Source organism: Pollicipes pollicipes, unplaced genomic scaffold, assembly GCF_011947565.3.
Source record: "Pollicipes pollicipes isolate AB1234 unplaced genomic scaffold, Ppol_2.1 Scaffold_4002;HRSCAF=4701_pilon_pilon_pilon, whole genome shotgun sequence".
Classification (NCBI taxonomy): domain Eukaryota; kingdom Metazoa; phylum Arthropoda; class Thecostraca; order Pollicipedomorpha; family Pollicipedidae; genus Pollicipes; species Pollicipes pollicipes.
Window position 1 is genome coordinate 45,038,975 of NW_023596420.1, and position 18,436 is coordinate 45,057,410.

The following is an 18,436-nucleotide window of genomic DNA, read 5'->3' on the forward strand; positions in this document are numbered from 1 at the left end:
TAAGTACTGAAAGTGTTGTAGAGATATGGCAGCCATGTACCAGCCGCTCCATGCAGGGATATATTGAAATCCTGATGACTGTTTCTCCATCCACACTTGGGGGAACTACTGGGAGCATTGCTGCTGGAAGTTCTCCAAAGTGTGAGGATCATTCAGAGTCTGCATATATGCACCCACAGTATACATGCCATCAAAAACCAGAACATTCTTCCCACAGAGGTACTTCTGTATATGTCCCTTAACCTCATCAAGTCCAGACTTGATTGTCACTGGACCCACCGAATGTACCAAATCCCAATCCAAGACTGAGCCCAGTTAGTAACCACATGAGCTTAGCTAGAATGGGATATACAGGCTTTTGAGTTTCTAAAGCCTGACAGGTGTAAGGTAAGGCAAGGGAAGATGAGGTAAGGAAAGCATTTAGTTTTATGAGGAGTGTATCTGAACCACAAAAAATCATTATGATGTATGTCTTAGTTCCTGCGCATGGCTGAGACACAAAGCCTCTATCCCTTACATTATGTTACCTTACCATATGATGAGGTAAGCTTCAAGACAGCTTTCCCACCAGGAGAACCCTTTGGATCCAATGAACATCAGATAACATGCTCATGGGCACTGCCAGGAAATATGCTGGCTAATGAAGAACCCTCTGGCATGCATCCTCTGACCCATAGGAACTGCATAGTTTCAGAGAGGCAAATTTCCTTAAAATTAGATCACTTAATATTGGGCACATGACACGCATGAAAAGAGTGATCTCAAAAATCAACAGGTACAAAATTACTGCTGTAGCCCATTTCTGTATCACTTTTGGAAAGAAGCACCCCTGTCTGCAGCTCTGGAAAGGTCCTTTGTGGAGCTTCAAACTCTGGCAGGCTTCCATCCTGGTTTGCTTTGATTGGGACAGGCAACTGCATACAGAGTTGCTGTTATATGTTGGGACCCAAAGGAGAGACCTGTGTAGGTTGTGGAAGCATTGATTCAGAGCAGTCAGATTCTTATAGGAGGAGTTCCAGCAAGGGATAGCCCTACTGAGCAACAATGTCAGCCAAGCAGAAGTGAGTGCTGCTGGTGAAGAGAGTGCAGAAGTGTAGGGATGCTGCTGATTTGATTGTGCAGCTTGGCAAGATTTTCAGAGCCCCGGTCATACATGGAAGCAGTGCGGATAAGATTATCTTTTCTGGGAAAATATGGGCATTGTTACAGGCAATATCACACAAATCTACCCCTGCAAGCAGCTATAGCACTTGAAGCGAGATCAACAAGACCAAGCCAGGTTGAGTGCGGAGGGCATGCTGGCTTGAAATGGCAGCAGGGAAGTCCCTGGAAATGTGACTGTAACCAGAAAGATCAGCAGCATTGAAACTGACATAGTTGGAAAGGGATGAATGATTGAGTCCTGGTGAACACAGTAATCAGCCACAGAGCTGTGATGTTGGCCATCAGCAAGTGAGTCCTCTGTTAAGTTTGGAGGCAGTCAAAGAGAGTCCAGAGTCCACATGCCCACTTCCCTGCAGGGTGGCAGGCAGGGATCACACATATCATGTAAGCAACAAGAGATCATGGGGCCAGCATGCAGCTGAAGACAACTCAGAAGGACCCAGCCCTGATGCACCTGTTGGAAACATAGGGGAGGGTTCTGTTTTGAAATCAGCTTCCTTGCAACAGCATCATCTGCAAGAGATGTTTTCTGTTCTCTCAGGACAAAGACATTCTGTCCATCAGGAGGACTTCAAACAGATCTAAGAAGACCTCCTTCCTAGTTTAGAGCATCCAGCCCGTCATTCGGACTATGGCGAATGTTTGGAGCTTATCTAGCCTGTGAGGCAAACCCTACAGGAAGTGCAAGGAGTCTGTTTATCCTGGTAGCTCAGTTGGTTTGAGCACCCGTCTTTGGGTTCAGCCTTCCTTGACACTGTGGGTTCGTGTCGCTTAAAGCACTCGCTATTTGTCTTTGATAACAATAGCCTGCGGCTGGTGGCGGCGGCCGCGCGCGAAAGGTCAGATGACGATAGAGGACAGGACAGACTGTGCCGAGGATTGCAGCATGTTGAGCTTAAACAACAAAAGTATGCCATGGATCTGGGATTTCACGATAGAATGGTGAAGTGAGTGCTCAAGCAACAAGAACTGCTTAGCATAGGCTTGATCCCAGAGATCCATTGAAACAAAATATTCGGACCAAAAAGGAGAATCAGGCCGAGGTACGGAGGGAGTAGCGAGAGGCGAAGGGTAGCTGCTCAGGCTGCTGACGCCTAAGAAGTGCAAGAACACAGTGAGGACTCAAGTATCACAGGATGCCGCGAAACACCAGACGGCGGCAGTGGCGACCGGAACTGAACCGGGCCTGGCTTCAACAGGCGCCGCTGGAAGGGAAAACCGAATGGTTCGCCGCCGACGCCGACGCCGACGCCGACGGCGACGGCGCTGGTGTCGGTCGTGCTGCCACCAGTCGATCTGCCGTCACCATAGCACGCTGGCGGCCCACGGACGGCCAGGAGGATGGCCCGGATAGGCAGCAGCGGAGACAGCAGCGGTGAAGGCGCGGCCGGTACCGCGGCCCGAGACGCCCGAGACTGCGGTTACAGGGCCACCAGGGACGACAGGACACGGCTGTCTGCGCTAAGCGAGGAACATCTGACTGGCATGCCAATTTCAGATGGTGTCAGGCGTAACGTCTGTACCTATTTTATTTAGTTCGTGTGTTTGCTCTGCTCGCACCAGATAGTTAGCATGTGCCTCCGGCATTGCAAGCTTTCCCCGAGACGGATCAGGAGCTAAGAGGAAACCTTGTTGCAAATGACTGCGGGGGGGGGGGAGGGGGCATCGTCCACCCCACAGGTCAGGTATGTGGGGATCTTACGACTTCTGGGAGAGCCCCCGCCGGGGGCCGGTTAGACCATTATGGGCAGTGACGGGCGCTCGCCCAAGGAGTGCTCGGCGCTGGCGGGCAGTGACGGGCGCTCGCCCAAGGAGTGCTCGGCGCTGGCGGGCAGTGACGGGCGCTCGCCCAAGGAGTGCTCGGCGCTGGCGGGCAGTGACGGGCGCTCGCCCAAGGAGTGCTCGGCGCTGGCGGGCAGTGACGGGCGCTCGCCCAAGGAGTGCTCGGCGCTGGCGGGCAGTGACGGGCGCTCGCCCAAGGAATGCTCGGCGCTGGCGGGCAGTGACGGGCGCTCGCCCAAGGAGTGCTCGGCGCTGGCAGGCAGTGACAGGCCCTCGCCCAAGGAGTGCCCGGCGCTGGCAGGCAGTGACGGGCCCTCGCCCAAGGAGTGCTCGGCGCTGGCATGAGCCTAGCGGGAGACCTGTTCATGAACGCGAGATGCGTCGGGGTCGGACAGATGCAGGGTGTATGGTGTGGGAGGGTTGCAGCATTGGTCTGAGTGTGGCCGGCCGAGGCAAAATTGACATTGGTGGCGGTGCGTCAGATGAGCAATGGTGAATTATCGGCAAGACCTGCGTTGGGATGACTGCTGGTGCCACCAGTGCTACTCGAGGCACCGGTGTTGTCTGTGTTTGGTGGACATTTTCGACAACTGTATTGATCGATTGATTCCGAAACACAATATTGGAACATGCTATTAGATCACCAAGGATGTCTGTTGCTCATAGTAGGAGGTAAAAAGTCAATTGTCCAAAAAAATAGTTATTGATGCCTAGGAGTTCCTGGATGCATTTTTTCATGCGGCTATTTTCTTGCAGTGCTGCTCTCATCACAGTAGAAAGTTGGATGGGTTTGCTTTTCTAAGTACCACAAAGGTGTGGAGTATCTTAAATTAACGCAATACCCTGTCATTGAAGCATAGTACTTTTTTGCTTCACTCACTGCTCCGTCATGTGGCAGTGTTTGTCTTAACATGATTGATTGTGCCATGTCCCCACTGTCGTGCGCTCTGTTCTTATCTGCTGAAGCACGATGCATGATTTATTGCATCTAAATCATTTCAGGCAGCAATGGACCAGGAAGTGTCACCACTGGGGTCCAGTGACCCAAACCTTCAGAATGATGTTCACCATCACGATGAAGAGATGCGGAGCACACGATCAAACTTGGATGACTGGGAGGAGGTACCCACTTAAATATCGGCGTTGTTGAACGTATTATTTGGTTTCTTTCATTGCATTGAGTGGCGCTGGGTTTAAGCAATTCGATTATTAGATTGACGTAGGCGTCGTCTTTCTGTTGCCGATGTCGCCCACATTGTTGTCCTAATCTTGCAGAGAATGGGGTGACGACTTCAATGACTGCCGTGTGCATATTATCACAGCAGTAATGATAGGAGTTTAGCGTCTCACAGACTGTCTGGGCCATTTTGAGACGGATGTTTTGATAAAGTGTCATAAAGATGCGGTTGTGGCGTGGCAAGGGCTCGAACCGACGCCCGATACACATGGAAAATGGTGCCGAGGCTGACCGGTCAGCTGGGTTTCGAGGCGACAGCTGAGGGGCCAAGACCGGCGGCTTATCAGCTAGCCACTTTCGTAATTAGGTGATAATCGATGACTAGTGCAGGGCCCCAGACTCGGTTACACTTGCGGGGTTTTTCAGACGGCGGGAATTTTCCAAATTTTTTACCAGACGTTAGGGTAACGAGAAAGTTGCATGGATAGCATCTAGTTACGCAGAAAGTTCGTAAGTTTGTGGAACATGACCGTGAAAAGTCATCGCAATTAAATACTTCCAATCACGATCAAGAACTGATCGCTGCATCAGTTCGCCGCTTTTTGTTTTCCACCAATCTAAAGAGTTTCCCTGTAACATACAGGGATTTTCCGGAAAGATGTGGGATTGCGTAAACGCGTCTTAATCACATGCAAAGGCTTGCATGCGAGTTAGTACCGGGCGCGACGTCGTCTGTCGTGCGCCTGCAGGAGGGGTCGGCGGATGACGCGATGGCGAGCGACCGGGGGGTGGCCGAACCGCCAGCACCAGCCTCCTGCCAGGCGGCGCTCGTGCCGCCGTCCGGCCTGCTGTCGGCTCCCATCAACGCGCTGCCGATGACGGCGCTGACCCCGGCCTCCGGCGACCCGGCCATCATCCCGCAGATGCAGTGAGTCCCCCGGAGTCGGCGCCAGCCGGCCTCGTGAGCGGGTCACGCGGCGCCGAGTGGGCGGGGAGGAGTTCACCGCGCGGGGCAGGCTCTGGCGCTGTTGTCAAAGTAAAAAATGCATATCTGCGAAGATACTGCTTGGCGGCGGTGCGAGACTGTAAAAAGCAATTGAATATGCTATCCTATCGCACAAAGTACCACCGCATGGCTTACATGATTTTATTTTGTAAGGAGCTGAAATCGTACGATTTTCGCTGACTTCGTCGAATCGGTTGGAGTCAAGTCTCGGCTCTCCGACCGCGCCGCGACCCAGAGCCGCGGGTCACTGAGCGGAGCCGCCTCCGCCTTCCCAGGAATGTGGTGTCGACGGTGAACATGCTGTGCGCGCTGGACCTGAAGCAGATCGCCGTGCGCGCGCGCAACGCCGAGTACAACCCGAAGCGGTTCGCTGCCGTGATCATGCGCATCCGGGAGCCGCGCACCACGGCGCTCGTGTTCGCCTCCGGCAAGATGGTGGTGACGGGCGCGCGCAACGAGGACGACTCGCGGCTGGCGGCCAGGAAGTTCGCGCGCATCATCCAGCGGCTGGGCTTTCCGGTGAGCGACTCGCGGCGGGGCGGCGGGGCGCTGGAGGCGCACTGAGGGGGAGGGGGAGGGGGTTCAGGCGACCGGTGCACGCCAGAGCAGCGGGGCGCTGGCGGCGCAGTGGGGTGTCAGGGAGGCGCACGTTGGGGCAGCGGGGCGCTGGCGGCGCAGTGGGGTGTCAGGGAGGCGCACGTTGGGGCAGCGGGGCGCTGGCGGCGCAGTGGGGTGTCAGGGAGGCGCACGTTGGGGCAGCGGGGCGCTGGAGGCACAGTGGGGTGGGTGTGAAGTGAACAGCGAGTTGGACATCCGGGCGCCGCACACACGGCGAACGGGCTGCTAGGCTGGCCGGCAGAATGCGTAGTAATCTCGGAATGTCATATCCAATAAGTGAGCCTCACGCTTTTCAACACAGTGAAATGTGATCCAAGTTCGAAAATGGTATGGCAGTCGTGTGGTATCGTAATGAGGTATGGTGTAAGTCGTTGCAATTCTGGTAAAAATACACTGTGCTCACCAGTATTTGCAGTTCGAAAAAGGTGGCGAAATCCAACTCTTGAACACAAGGACAAGTAATCGAAGTGCACTTTAACCAGGAGGATGGAGAATGATCTTCCTTCACACATCTGCTGATCGCTGGCATTTTGGAGAGCAATCAATGTCCTTGACGAATCAACACCCTGATACTCTGATGACAGTACTGATAAGACGGCACTGTTAATCCCATCCATCGTAGAGTAACCAGGAGAAAGGAGATATATATGTATTGATATCTCGGCTACATGCATGTATCGAAACGAATATGAGTAGTCTACTATATGACTGTGTGACTAACATGCCATAACCGAATATCGTTACAGTCGTTTGAGGAAGGCATGTATCCGAAATATCAATACGTATGTTTGCTTGTGAAGGTCTCCGAAGGTGACATACCTCCTTTGCCTGGAGCCAAGTAATGTCACATCTGTCGTGGATTTCTATTGACATCCTCGTTTCTCTGATGGCCCCAGGCTGGTCGTGCGAGGCCCAGTCAGAAGCAGACTCGTGGTTGGCACCAGGTGGTGTTCGGGTCGATAGCTTATTTTTAAAATGGGTGTAGTCGGAGGCGGTTCGCTCACAATTATGGATTGAACTAATCGATGGACCTACTCATATAGGATTGTAAATAGCAATGGCTCGTCTTATTCGGACAACCGCTATATTAGCATCAAATGAAACCATGCATAATCAAGTTCGCTTGCTTTATTACAAAACAGATGCTCCCTGTAGGCATTGATGTTGCCCACAACGGTTTGCCTGACATATTGTAACGGGGCCGACTCCATCAGTGTCGATCCCGGGATCGAGTCAGATTTCCCTCGGTTGGAGTTGAACTTTACTTTAAAATTGCGCCGTACTGCTCGAAGTCTAGAGCATGAGTCAGCCCCATGCTCTGCGTCGGAGCAGGGGTCAATTTTGCTGGGCGAAATCAGGAAGAGATCATGTGAAAGGTAAGGGTGCACCGATTTAACGTAAACTTTTTCTGTAATCCTCAGACGAAATTCGCCAACTTCACTGTGCAGAACATTGTCGGAAGCTGTGATGTCAAGTTCCCGATTCGGCTGGAGGGTCTTCTGCTGACGCACAGCCAATTCAGCAGGTGAGCACCGACCGTCAGAGATGGCCTGATTAGGCGCGCAACGCCGATTTTTCGAGTAATGGTGGATTTAGAAAAAAACTGATTCTACATAGGAATTTTTCTAGTTTCATTTTTCAAGAATGAACATAAAATGCCGACTCCCACCACGGGAAATCACGAACACCGGAAATCCTCCCAGGTGTGCTGTCTTCCGTCGTAACAGTATGAAGTCAGTTACAGCTGCCATAGACCAAAGGCCGGCTGAGTTTTCAGGGAACAGATAGAAAACTCATGGCAAACAAAGATAGCAAATTTGTTTGGAGGGTGAGTCACAACCCTTTGTATATTTCATTCAAGGGCCATTTGTCTGCAGGCGCAATGCCTTAAGATGCCATGCTATGTTGTCTTCTGACGGCCAAGCACTTGTATTCCCAGATCGACGTAGGCTATAATATTGATGAAGAGTATGTGATTGTGTATGAATCAACCACATGTTTAAGCACATGTATGGTTTGCAGCTACGAACCGGAGCTCTTTCCTGGCCTCATATACCGCATGGTGCAGCCACGCATCGTTCTGCTCATCTTCGTATCGGGCAAAGTGGTCTTAACAGGTGAGTGCGTAAATTTTGACACATTTTAACTGACTATGATGCAACGAATCCTCTGAGGAAGAGTTGTGCTCATTGTAAGTGCTGTCTCGCTCTACAATGACGCAAGGCACGTTTTGGAAGTTGGTGGTGATGACGGCATAGGAAGGGTGTCCTGTGTCATATATGTATTGTAGCATGTCGTGGGGTACCGCACTGAACCAAATGATCAGTTATGTCCCATATTGTCCAAACTGACATGATTTTCCGTTCTAATCGTAAGGGTACGCCATCGGGCATAGGCACCAGGGAGTGTATTCAGAGCTTGCCAAGGCTGACGAGCGCACCGGGAAGCACTTGTCGTAACCCACCGACAAGGCTGAAGTCAGCTGAGGCGTGCTGACATACGCCTCATCGTGTGTCACCCAGGCGCCAAGCTGCGACAGCAGATCTACGACGCCTTCAACAACATATACCCTATACTGCGGAGCTACAAGAAATAGTCGGCGGCGCCTGCTCCGAACTTGGCCTGCCGACGCCGGGCGGAGCGGACACACAGCAGTGGCGGTTTGCGGTGCACTGTGGTGGCCGGCCAACAGCGACGTCCCGTCTGCTGAGCGCAGAGACAAACAACATGCTGTCATTTCGGGGATCGGACGTGACTCGAGAGGTGTGATGTCGTCGTGGATAGTTGGAGGGCGTTGTGTCAATAGTTGCGTGTGGTGTCCGAAACCTCGGAACCCTTGGTCGTCTCTGTCGGTCCCTGAATGTGGCAGCGCGTCGAACTGTGCACTGCAAAGTGCGGTGTGTCATGAAGGCTGTGATAACAGGACATCTGGCTTGCCGACATGCATGTAGTTCTGCCTGTGCTCTGACCAAAACAGAGCTCAAGGCTGTTAGGATGCCTAGAAGAGTACTTTACGCACAATGCGATGTAACATGATGTATCACATGTATTATATGATCGGTCTTCTGATATTCAGCGGGCAACGCCGTTTAGAAGCTTTTGTATCTGTGCTCAGAATCATATCACAGTAGGCATTGTTGTAATTGGTCGCCTAGTAAGAGGCGTGATCTGTTGTTTGGTACATTTTTGGACTGGGGGAGCCTACCTGTTTAAACCGCCTGCTGCATTGCCTTGTGTTCTTACATCGGTTCGGATAGGCTTTTTTCTTGAGAGTCTTGGCTAAAGTAAAAGTACTGCGACGGACAGTGCAGGCGGTTGGCGCACCTCCTGCTTCAAGGCCGGTATCGTTTACCTCAGCCAATATGCGTGGCAGCTGATGCATTTGACATTTTCTTAACCGAAGTTTTGGTGCGGCGGTCGCTGGTTATTACGATAATAAAGCACGACCTTTCGTTGCACCTGTCCGTGTCGGGAGGCGAGGTGCTGAACGGTGTGTGGCACAACCGGGATAAGCATATTCTTTAGCGTCCAGTTATGTGATCAAAATTCGTTGAATTTGTGACGGAATAATCATAGCCAGATGCGGCGCTTTGTTACACAGGACTGATAAGAGAAGTTGTTCCACATTGTCAATATTACCATAAGGTGTGAATGGTGCCGGAAACCACAGCGTAAGGATGTTTCCGTGACCACGATTAGGAAACAAGTTTTAACGACATGTTTCCTTTTTTGGATAGACTTTGATTATTGCAGAGCAATTTGGAAGCTTTTTCCACGACTAGAGCCAAGGGAATAAAGCTATTTTCCGCCACAAGTGATTAAGACTGCGTTTTACGTGCGAGCATCGGTACCGAATTTGCCAACCTTAACACCACGTAAAACCCGTGCTCCAATCATACGTGATGTGGCGGCACGCTATTTGTGCCGGGTTGCTGCTACGTGGTTATTTGGTTTAGTATGGATCATAGGTATCATTTACTTGTATAAAGGTGTTCAGTAATTTATTTTGACTTATAATGCGGTAGGACTGAAAGTTCTTGGGTGCGCTCCGCTCCCAATCAGGCATTCCGAAGACATGTTGAACTGAATCCACACTACAGGCTATCCAATCAGAGGAGCGTGCCTTTTCCGCTTTGTTTTGGCACGAATAGGAGGCAAACCGTGGTGATACCTGCAGATGACACAGAGTGAATTCAACGGCCTCCAGTGTATATGAGATTTGGAGGTTGATTGAAAATGAAGACCCTTGCAATATATATTCAGTGTCTGTTCTTCATCTTGTGCATTGGTGCCGAAGATGGACCTTCAAAAGAGCCAGATTTGGGCAGTGAAGCTACTCCTAAGCCACATGATCATGCAAAATTCAGTGGCTTCACTCTGGATGATTCAAGCTGGAAAATTGTTTGGCATGGGAGCACAGACACAGAACTCCTTGTAAGTAACATACAGTTGAAAGAACATGTGAAATGTGTGTTGTAGTGGTGTAATATCATTTGCAGTTAGGATGGGGGAGGGGGGCTGAGCCCCAAAGTGTGGGAAGAAAGTGTCCCAAATATGACAAGAAACATGCTTTTCATATCTTGGGGTAGGGTGGGCTGTTTTCACCATTCACCACTCCTCCCAACTGATTTGCGAAGCTGTGGCACTAGTGTGTTATTTTTGTTCAAATGGATGTAGTATGTTGTTTGTGACTGTGCCACCAGGAAGCTGATGGATTTGTTACAAATCAGAATAAGCTTATGGAGTAATAAGATAGTTTTTGCTTATATAATAAGCTCAGTTGTATCATGGCTTATGTGATAAGTTGTGATATTTTGTTCTTGTGATAAGATGTGGTTGATCTGTAGATTTGCATAAAAGCATACCATATCTTTCAGAATGCTCCAAATATGGAATCAATCCTTATGCTTACCAAGGACAATGAGCAGTATAACTGCCAGCTGGAAAATTCAAGGAGATTGACCAAGGTATGTGATGTTGTGCCTGCTGTTAGTTTTTTTTATTTTTCCATCAGCTGTAAGCAATAGGCTTGTGTGTTGATTGGCTCTGTGGTTTGTTTTCATGATGGTGATCAGTGTGGTCTAGTAGACCTATGGTGATAGTTCTGCTACACAGTCCTTGCTATCAATATCTGGTAATACATCTCCAGGCAAGTTGGAAGCCCAATTTCTGGTCCCTGTATTACATGGCTGAGGCGTGATTATTAGCTAAGTAATATATCACAACGCATTCCAATGTTTGGAATGTAACCACAAAATTTGGCTTACAGGATGAGGATGTTGCCTATGAAGGCCCCAACCCATTGGAGCTGCTGGAGCCACTGTTCAGCAAAATGGCCTGTTCTTATAGGGTAAGGCAGCATGTGTGCATGCATCATTAAAGCATGCTTTATCTAGAAAAGCACCTCAGGATTCATACCATGGTTGGTCATGTTGGAATGATGAAAGTAGGTTTTTATCTGTTTATGATAATATTCAAATTTATTTGAAGCATATGGCTTAGATGGCATTTGATTCATGAGTGTTTCACACAAGTGTACAAGTTATCGACATGGTGTGGACAACTTGGATTACCCCTGTATGTCTTCAGACAGTGAAAGTTAGATGATGTGCCTTGTCCTATATCTTCATTACTCTTAGATGCAAACAGCAGTCTGTCAAATAACCATACCCTCAGGCCCACATGTGCAGAACCTGTCCTATCTTGTGCTCTGTGTTACAGGAAGTGATATCACTGGTCTTGGGACCAGTGATCACTCACCAAACAATGTGTGACTGGCAGGTCCTCTGATTGTTATGTCCAAAGAATTTCACATTTCAGTAAAATATGCCTTCTGAATTGGAATAAGCTTCTGCTGCTGTCCACCAGTTTCATGTACTAAATTTCACCTGCTAAATCGACCTGGGCAGGTATGCACATATTACCATGCTTGACATGTATCACATCACTTAAGGCTACATCATGTAATTTATTTGCTATTTGGTTTTCTGAGCTTTCATTCAGCACTCAGTCCTATCCTGGCCAACAACCTATCAACTGGGAAACACCTGCCCATGAGGTGGGATGCACCCATGCAGACCACTTTGTCTAGCCCTATGTGGGCAGTCATATGCAGGCTTACTGTAGGTACTCATCATTAGTGGACTGGTCCTGTAATGGTGGACCATTGTGGGCAGCCAGTGACTTGCCCACGTCGCGACCCGCACCACACCTTCAGTACTGATGGACGAGCTGCTCGTCAGCAGGCCCAGCGTGGCCTCTGGCGCGTGACATGGCTGCTGCAGGTCGGGCGTGGGTCGGTCCGCAGTCGGCCAACGAGAGGTGGCGTGGAGGGCGCTCAGCACAGCTGAGGTGGTGCAAACTGAACTTCGAGACCGATTTAGCTAGATAATACCGTCGGTCACTTAGTTTGGGTGTCAGGGATTGGAGAGTATGTTTTACCTATCTGAGCACAGAAAGCTCCAAAGCATGCTGCCTTGGAGCAACTGAGCTGCAGCTATGGGCTGTGTTGCACCCCACATTGACTCCTGTCTCAACTCCAAATGCCATGAAGTACTAAAGACAGGTGGTAGAAGCTGCACTGAAGGCTGTGCATGCAAGCATAGGCATCCTGCGTTACTCTCAGATTATGAGGTTATGCAAGCTGGCATACTCACCCTGCATTACCCTCAGGTAATCTGAGAACAACCATTGTCCTCAGAATGCATGCAGGTGATTAGCTGGCTCATGCATAGCATGCCATCATGTGAATGCCCTGCCTGCAGTTGGAGTCGTACTGGACATACGAGGTTTGCCATGGGGACTTCGTGCGGCAGTACCACGAGACCAAGGAGGGAAAGCAGACCAAGCTGATCGAGTACTTCCTGGGCCGCTACAGCAAAGACACGCTCAAGTCTCAGAGTAGGTTCTCAGTTAAGAGTGGGCAAGCATCATGTGATGTGGGTTTTGGGTTGGCCGGCCATCATTAGTGGACAAAGTGAATTTGCTCTGGTTACACGCATTCACTTAAGTCGTATGACGTAGTGTGATATCAAGGTAGCTGACCAGCTAGACTTTTAAGCACCCTCTCATAGGGCAGAGATTCCTTGCGCGCTTAACTCATCAGCTGTTCACCGCGAGTTTAGCAGCAGGATGGGTTGCTCTTAACTGTGACAGTGCAAGTGTAGCGACAGGGTTGGCTCGTGCTCGCGTCTATTAATAGCTGGCAGCACGCTGGGGGTCTCACTTCTGGGGCCAGCGCTGTCGGTCGCCACCCGTGACGCGTCGCTCTCGTGTCATGACGTGACGGGGAGCCGCTGGTCGTGACGCGTCGCTCTCGTGTTGTCACGCGATGGAGCGCTGGCCGGCCGTGACGCGTCGCCCTCGTGTCGTGACGTGACGAGGAGCCTGCCGGTCGTAACGCGCCGCTCCCGTCGTCAGTCGCCGAGCTGGACGCGGCCATCGCGGCGGGTACGGCCGCTTCCCCGAAGAAGCTGCGGCTGGAGGAGCTGGACCTGCCGTACCTGGAGGTGAGTGGCCGGCATCGGCGGCTGGCGTGCTGCCGTGCTTGCCGGGCCTCTCTGGCACATGACACGTCCCGGGAAGCGGTGCTGCCCCGATTGTTTGCTGGTAAAGATGGGATTCCGGCGTTCTGTGTGAAGCGTCTACCTTGTGTCACATTGTGCTGTGCATTTAGTGGCATTCCCAGCGCGTACGGGTTTGGGAACTGAGGACTGCGCACTGCTTCTCGGCGTTGTTGCCTTCCTTGTAATCTGTATGCTGCACACATTCCTCCTCCTAGTTTTCCCGGTACAAATTTTCCGGGATATTCAGGCCACTGAGATATAGCCTATCCTCGCAGTCAAGGTAGTGTTATAACTTATGAGTTGTTCCTGGTCTGACTGGAATAACTGCTTTACACCACATTCGTGCAGTCAGAGAGAATTTACACTCACACTCATACCTTTGTTTCCTGTCTGGTGCCGGCGATAGGGCCAGCACCAACAATATGTCACAACACAGCTCGCCCCGAGTCAGCCGTTGCATACTATATGGGTGGTGTTTGCATGAAAAGCGTGACCGGTCACGTCGGCTGGCCGTCCGCAGCAGCGGACTCTTGGCAGAGTCCGCCGGAAAGCGGACTAGAACGTCCCGCCATGAGCGGAACCTCAAAATAGCCGTGCCTTTTAGCCACCTATTTTAACGCTTCTGCCTTCGTCATTGGAGCTTTACGACGCACTCTGCTGCTGAGGCTATATGACGTCGCCCGTCTCTCACCTTGGCAGGAAGTGCGAGCACCGCGGGAAATCGAACCCCGTGCATATGTGGTTCCATACGCGCAGTGGTTAGCGCAGATGCCTTAACCACTGCGCACTGCGCGTATCGGCACTCTACTACATATCGAGATATCGGCGGTATCGTTATTTGCGAGTGTCGGATCGGGACAGCGTACTGACGCTTGTGCGTGCAGGTGCCGTGTGGGAACAAGGATGACCTGAGTTGTATTGTCGCGTGTGGCGCCTGACCTGCGCACGACCCGTGGTGTGGCTGCAGGTGCCGTACCGGGACGGCACGGTGTGCGACCTGACCGGGCGGCCGCGCGAGACGCTGGTGCGCTACGTGTGCCACGCCGGCGGCCGGCACGAGCTGGTCTCCTTCCAGGAGAGCTCCTCCTGTCAGTACGTGATCGTGGTGCTGTCGCCGCTGCTCTGCAGCCACCCAGACTACAGGTTAGTGTGACGGGGCACCACAGGCCGCTGCTCTGCAGCCACCCCGACCACAGGTCGGTGTGACGGGGCACCACCGGCCGCCGCTCTGCAGCCACCCCGACCACGGGTCGGTGTGACGGGGCACCACCGGCCGCTGCTCTGCAGCCACCCCGACCACAGATCATTGTGACGGGGCACCACCGGCCGCCGCTCTGCAGCCACCCCGACCACAGGTCAGTTGGCCGCCGCTCTGCAGCCACCCCGACCACAGGTCAGTGTAACGGGGCACCACCGGCCGCTGCTCTGCAGCCACCCCGACCACAGGTCAGTGTGGCGGGGCACCACCGGCCGCCGCTCTGCAGCCACCCCGACCACAGGTCAGTGTGACGGTCGGCGCCACCGGCCGCCGCTCGCACCCAGCGCCACGCGTGGGCGCCGCTGGTGTGTGGGGGTCAACAGTTCAGCTCTGGTGCGATACGATACATTTGGTGCGCGGTGTGGCGTAACTCGTGTCACGTCAAGTGCAGTATCCAGTCTTGAGTACACTGTTTCATCCAGTGGCATCGTATGAGACACGGCGTGCGCCCATAAAATCTGCTAAAAGTATTAAAGGCTGACGATCTGCATGGGTTGTTGGCAGGCACGATCTACGGGGTTACCACTGTAACCAACGAACTTGTAACCAGCATTGTAAACAAAACCCTCGGTTGAAGACACATGTAGTAGGTGTTCAAGCTTGCTGACCTTCATTGCAAAGATATAACTACTGTGCACCGATGTTATAAATCGCAGTTGATTCGCCATACTGCGTAACCACTGTGGTGACCCCGTGTGGTGTGACGCCCCGCTGCCAGTGGTGACCCCGTGTGGTGTGACCGACTGACTGTTGTTAGTGGTAACTCCGTGTGGTGTTACTGACGCCTCGTTGTTGGTGGTGACTCCGTGTGGTGTGGCTGATGCCCCGCTGTCAGCGGTGACGCCGTGTGGTGTGACTGACGCCCCGTTGTTAGTGGTGACCCCGTGCGCTGACGCTCCGTCGCTCCGTGGTCATCACGCCGCCAGCCGTTCGACTGCGTCGATACTGCGCTGCTGCACCTGCCCTCATGTTCCCCGCTCATCACGCCATCCCCTCGCCCCCGTGTGCAGGGTGACGGCCGACGTGGAGAACAGCATCCACTGCATCGCGCTCTCCAACTCGCCGAAGCGGCCGCGCTCGCTGCTGGAGCTGGAGTCGGAGAGCCTAGGCGCTGCGCCACCACCTGATGGCGCCGCCCGACGGCGAGCGCCAGCCGGGAGGCCGGGCCGAGCCGCGCCCCGACGCGCCAGCTCCGGCTCCGGCTCCGGCTCCGGCCGAGGAGCCCGCCGCCGCCGCCGAGTCCAAGGCCTCGCCCGTCTACGACGAGAAGCTGGTCAACGATTTTCTGGCCGGCAGGCACTGCCTGAACGGGGTGAGTGGAACAGGGACGGTTTGAGATCGGAACGTGTGATGTGTTTGTGAAGTGGTTTGCATTTGTGTGACCCAGATATGTTTTTTCGTGTAAAATTGGGGGGGGGGGGCGGGCAGGTTCCAGTCTACTCTTAGTTTGTTTTTAGAATACGTGGGGAAATGCGAATGGAAACTTGCTTGGTGGCGCATTGTGGGAGCAGGCTTCATCATTTTATTCCCCCCCCCCCCCGCACACACCTATCCCGCAAAACTACGCCCGACGATGTGACTAAATGGCCACGTTTGTGGTAATATTTCACGTCTATTACTTGCATTCCGAATTTGGTACTACAGTGCTTTCATCACGTTTTATGTTGCGTCAGAGATGGGGCGGGTGTTTCTTAGGGAAGACTTCTTTTTACATGTTGTGTCGAGACAGAAACGGTGTCCACCAGATTTGGACCAGGTGGTGGACAGCCTTTGGATATACTGGTGTTAGCAAGGTCCATTCGGACGTTTCCTTTCCTGAGATCCCCCGGCCGGTCGTGTCTTATGTGGTGAGACTCACATAAACCCCAGGAACTGAGCGGTGCAAACGCTGTTAGCGAGTGCAGTAGAGTCTGGCCTGCGTTGTTTCCCTCAACGTGAGCCCTGAACGCGGCGGCGGTGTCATGCCCTGCACAGAATCTCAAGCCAGATCTTCACTGTATGGGCAGCCGCGGGCCTCCCGTGCTGTTCGCTGTCCGATGTCGGCACCCTTGCCACCCTGACCCCATTGGGCGCGCGGGCAGGGCTCCGGCTGGTGGCGGTACGAGTTCTGCTACGGCAAGCGGGTGGACCAGTATCACGTGAACCGGGACGGCTCGCGCACCACCCTCCACCTGGGCTTCTTCAGCCACGACGTGCACCGCCAGTGGCTACGCGCCAACCCACTGAAGCGGCCCAAGCCGGTGCCGGCGCGCCGCCACGTGTCGCACTTCTACTCGGGCGGCACCATGTGCGACGAGTCGGGCGCGCCGCGCTCCGTCGAGGTCAAGTTGAAGTGCAAGCTCTCGGACAGCCCGAACGCCGTGTCGCTGTACCTGCTGGAGCCGCGCACGTGCGAGTACATCCTGGGCGTCGAGTCGCCCATCATCTGCGGGCTGATCGACTCGGCCGACGAGGACGGACTGCTGGACCGGTAGGGGCGCGCCTGCCGGTGGACGCGGTGCGATGGCGGGTGGGACCGGTGGAGGCCGGTGGACCGGTGGAGGGGTTCGGTTAGCTGCCGGAAGGACGGGTAGAGACCGGTGAAGACCGGGGGACCGGTGGAGGAGGGTTCGGTGAGCTGTCAGGAGGACGGATAGAGACCGTGGGGCCGCACAGAGTACGGCGGAGCTGACTGGCGGATGGGTCATTGGAGATGTCTCGTGGGCCGGAGCGTGTTCCCTTGTGCCCTGGTAATGACTCATGAACCCTGCGGTCCAAGAGCGTGGCCTGGCTACACGGCTGCTGGTTTGGTAGCCCGGGCTGAACGATGTGGTAGGCGTCCGGTGGAGCGGGCCCAGAACGGCCAGCGGGCCGCCAGCGGACCGACCACTGCCGTGTGTATAACCGAGCCTTGGGGTGGGGACGGGTGACGGGCCTGGCCGTGGCCAGTATTGTGTGGCGCAGCGTGCGGTGTAGTGGAGAATGCCAACGCTTGTGACACCGCTCCCGTTGGTGAGCTGCTGTTAACGAGGGCGGCGTTATACCACGGTTAGCTGGCACTAGAACCGCTGGGAGCATTCATATCCAGCCTATCGGCGATGTGGCCAGCAGTGACCAGTGGCGGAATCAAACACATCAGTAGATAGTCGAGGACGGCGTATGTTTTAACAGGTTGAATTAGGTCGTAGACTGATTTCCCTCTGCTCATCAAAAGTTGGTCGTGTCTGCCGTAGCATGTGTGTGATTATCCCACATTGTGATATGTTGTTGTTCCGTTACGTGCACACGGATCACATCAACACCAATACAAAGTTTTGAAAGGAGTGGTACGCATTCCATTGTGGTTTGAAAGGAGTGGTACGCATTCCATCGTGCACAAGAGCGCCAGTGCTATGCTGGGTTTAAACAGGCGGAGTGCTATGCTGGGTTCAAAGAAGCGGTCTTCGCTGTAGCCTAACGCGACCACGTCGCTGAATATGGCGACATCTGAAAGTGTGCTTATGGACTGGGACGGACCGTGTGATGCTTACCGCCCCTGGTGGCTCAGTCAGGTAAGGTCGTGTTTTCGCGCCGGCTGAATGTGGTGCGCCACGTTACGCCCAACCGTGCCTGGGCATGCACGTGGAACCTGTGAAATTGAACGCGTGAACGTTTGCAGGCGCATGACAGGTGTTTTCAACCAAACTATTTGCAGCGCTAGTCGGTAATGAACGTCTGGAAATTCTCGGACGCCGTCCACTGCCACTGCGTTTGCTCTTGCATCTCGTCATTGGCGATAGAAGGTCTTTGATTGGCACGGGACTCTCCAGCCCTGTTTGAAACAGCTGCCTTTCACCTGAGCGTCCGCACAAGACGTCGGCGGCGTGATGGAAGCGTTAAATTAGCTT

The 18,436-nt window shown here is 53.2% G+C and overlaps 3 protein-coding genes across 3 annotated transcripts; all 3 read left to right on the forward strand.

The window, feature by feature from the left end:
- Nucleotides 1–2,907: 2,907 nt before the first annotated feature.
- Nucleotides 2,908–3,291, forward strand: LOC119094562 (trans-Golgi network integral membrane protein 2-like). The gene has a single exon (XM_037217622.1). It carries the CDS (start codon nucleotides 2,908–2,910, stop codon nucleotides 3,289–3,291), a length of 384 nt encoding a protein of 127 aa, XP_037073517.1.
- Nucleotides 3,292–3,953: 662 nt separating this feature from the next.
- LOC119093939 (TATA-box-binding protein) lies at nucleotides 3,954–9,185 on the forward strand. The gene is made up of 6 exons (XM_037216960.1): nucleotides 3,954–4,068; nucleotides 4,873–5,051; nucleotides 5,405–5,648; nucleotides 7,169–7,272; nucleotides 7,770–7,864; nucleotides 8,270–9,185. Exons 1-6 carry the CDS (start codon nucleotides 3,955–3,957, stop codon nucleotides 8,341–8,343), a joined length of 810 nt encoding a protein of 269 aa, XP_037072855.1. The 5' UTR covers nucleotide 3,954; the 3' UTR covers nucleotides 8,344–9,185.
- A 449-nt stretch (nucleotides 9,186–9,634) lies between these two features.
- On the forward strand, nucleotides 9,635–17,872 carry LOC119093943 (endoplasmic reticulum lectin 1). Its single transcript, XM_037216963.1, has 9 exons — nucleotides 9,635–10,181; nucleotides 10,625–10,714; nucleotides 11,017–11,097; nucleotides 12,512–12,647; nucleotides 13,167–13,255; nucleotides 14,280–14,455; nucleotides 15,581–15,704; nucleotides 15,790–15,882; nucleotides 16,652–17,872. Exons 1-9 carry the CDS (start codon nucleotides 9,984–9,986, stop codon nucleotides 17,042–17,044), a joined length of 1,380 nt encoding a protein of 459 aa, XP_037072858.1. The 5' UTR covers nucleotides 9,635–9,983; the 3' UTR covers nucleotides 17,045–17,872.
- The last annotated feature ends 564 nt before the right edge of the window (nucleotides 17,873–18,436 follow it).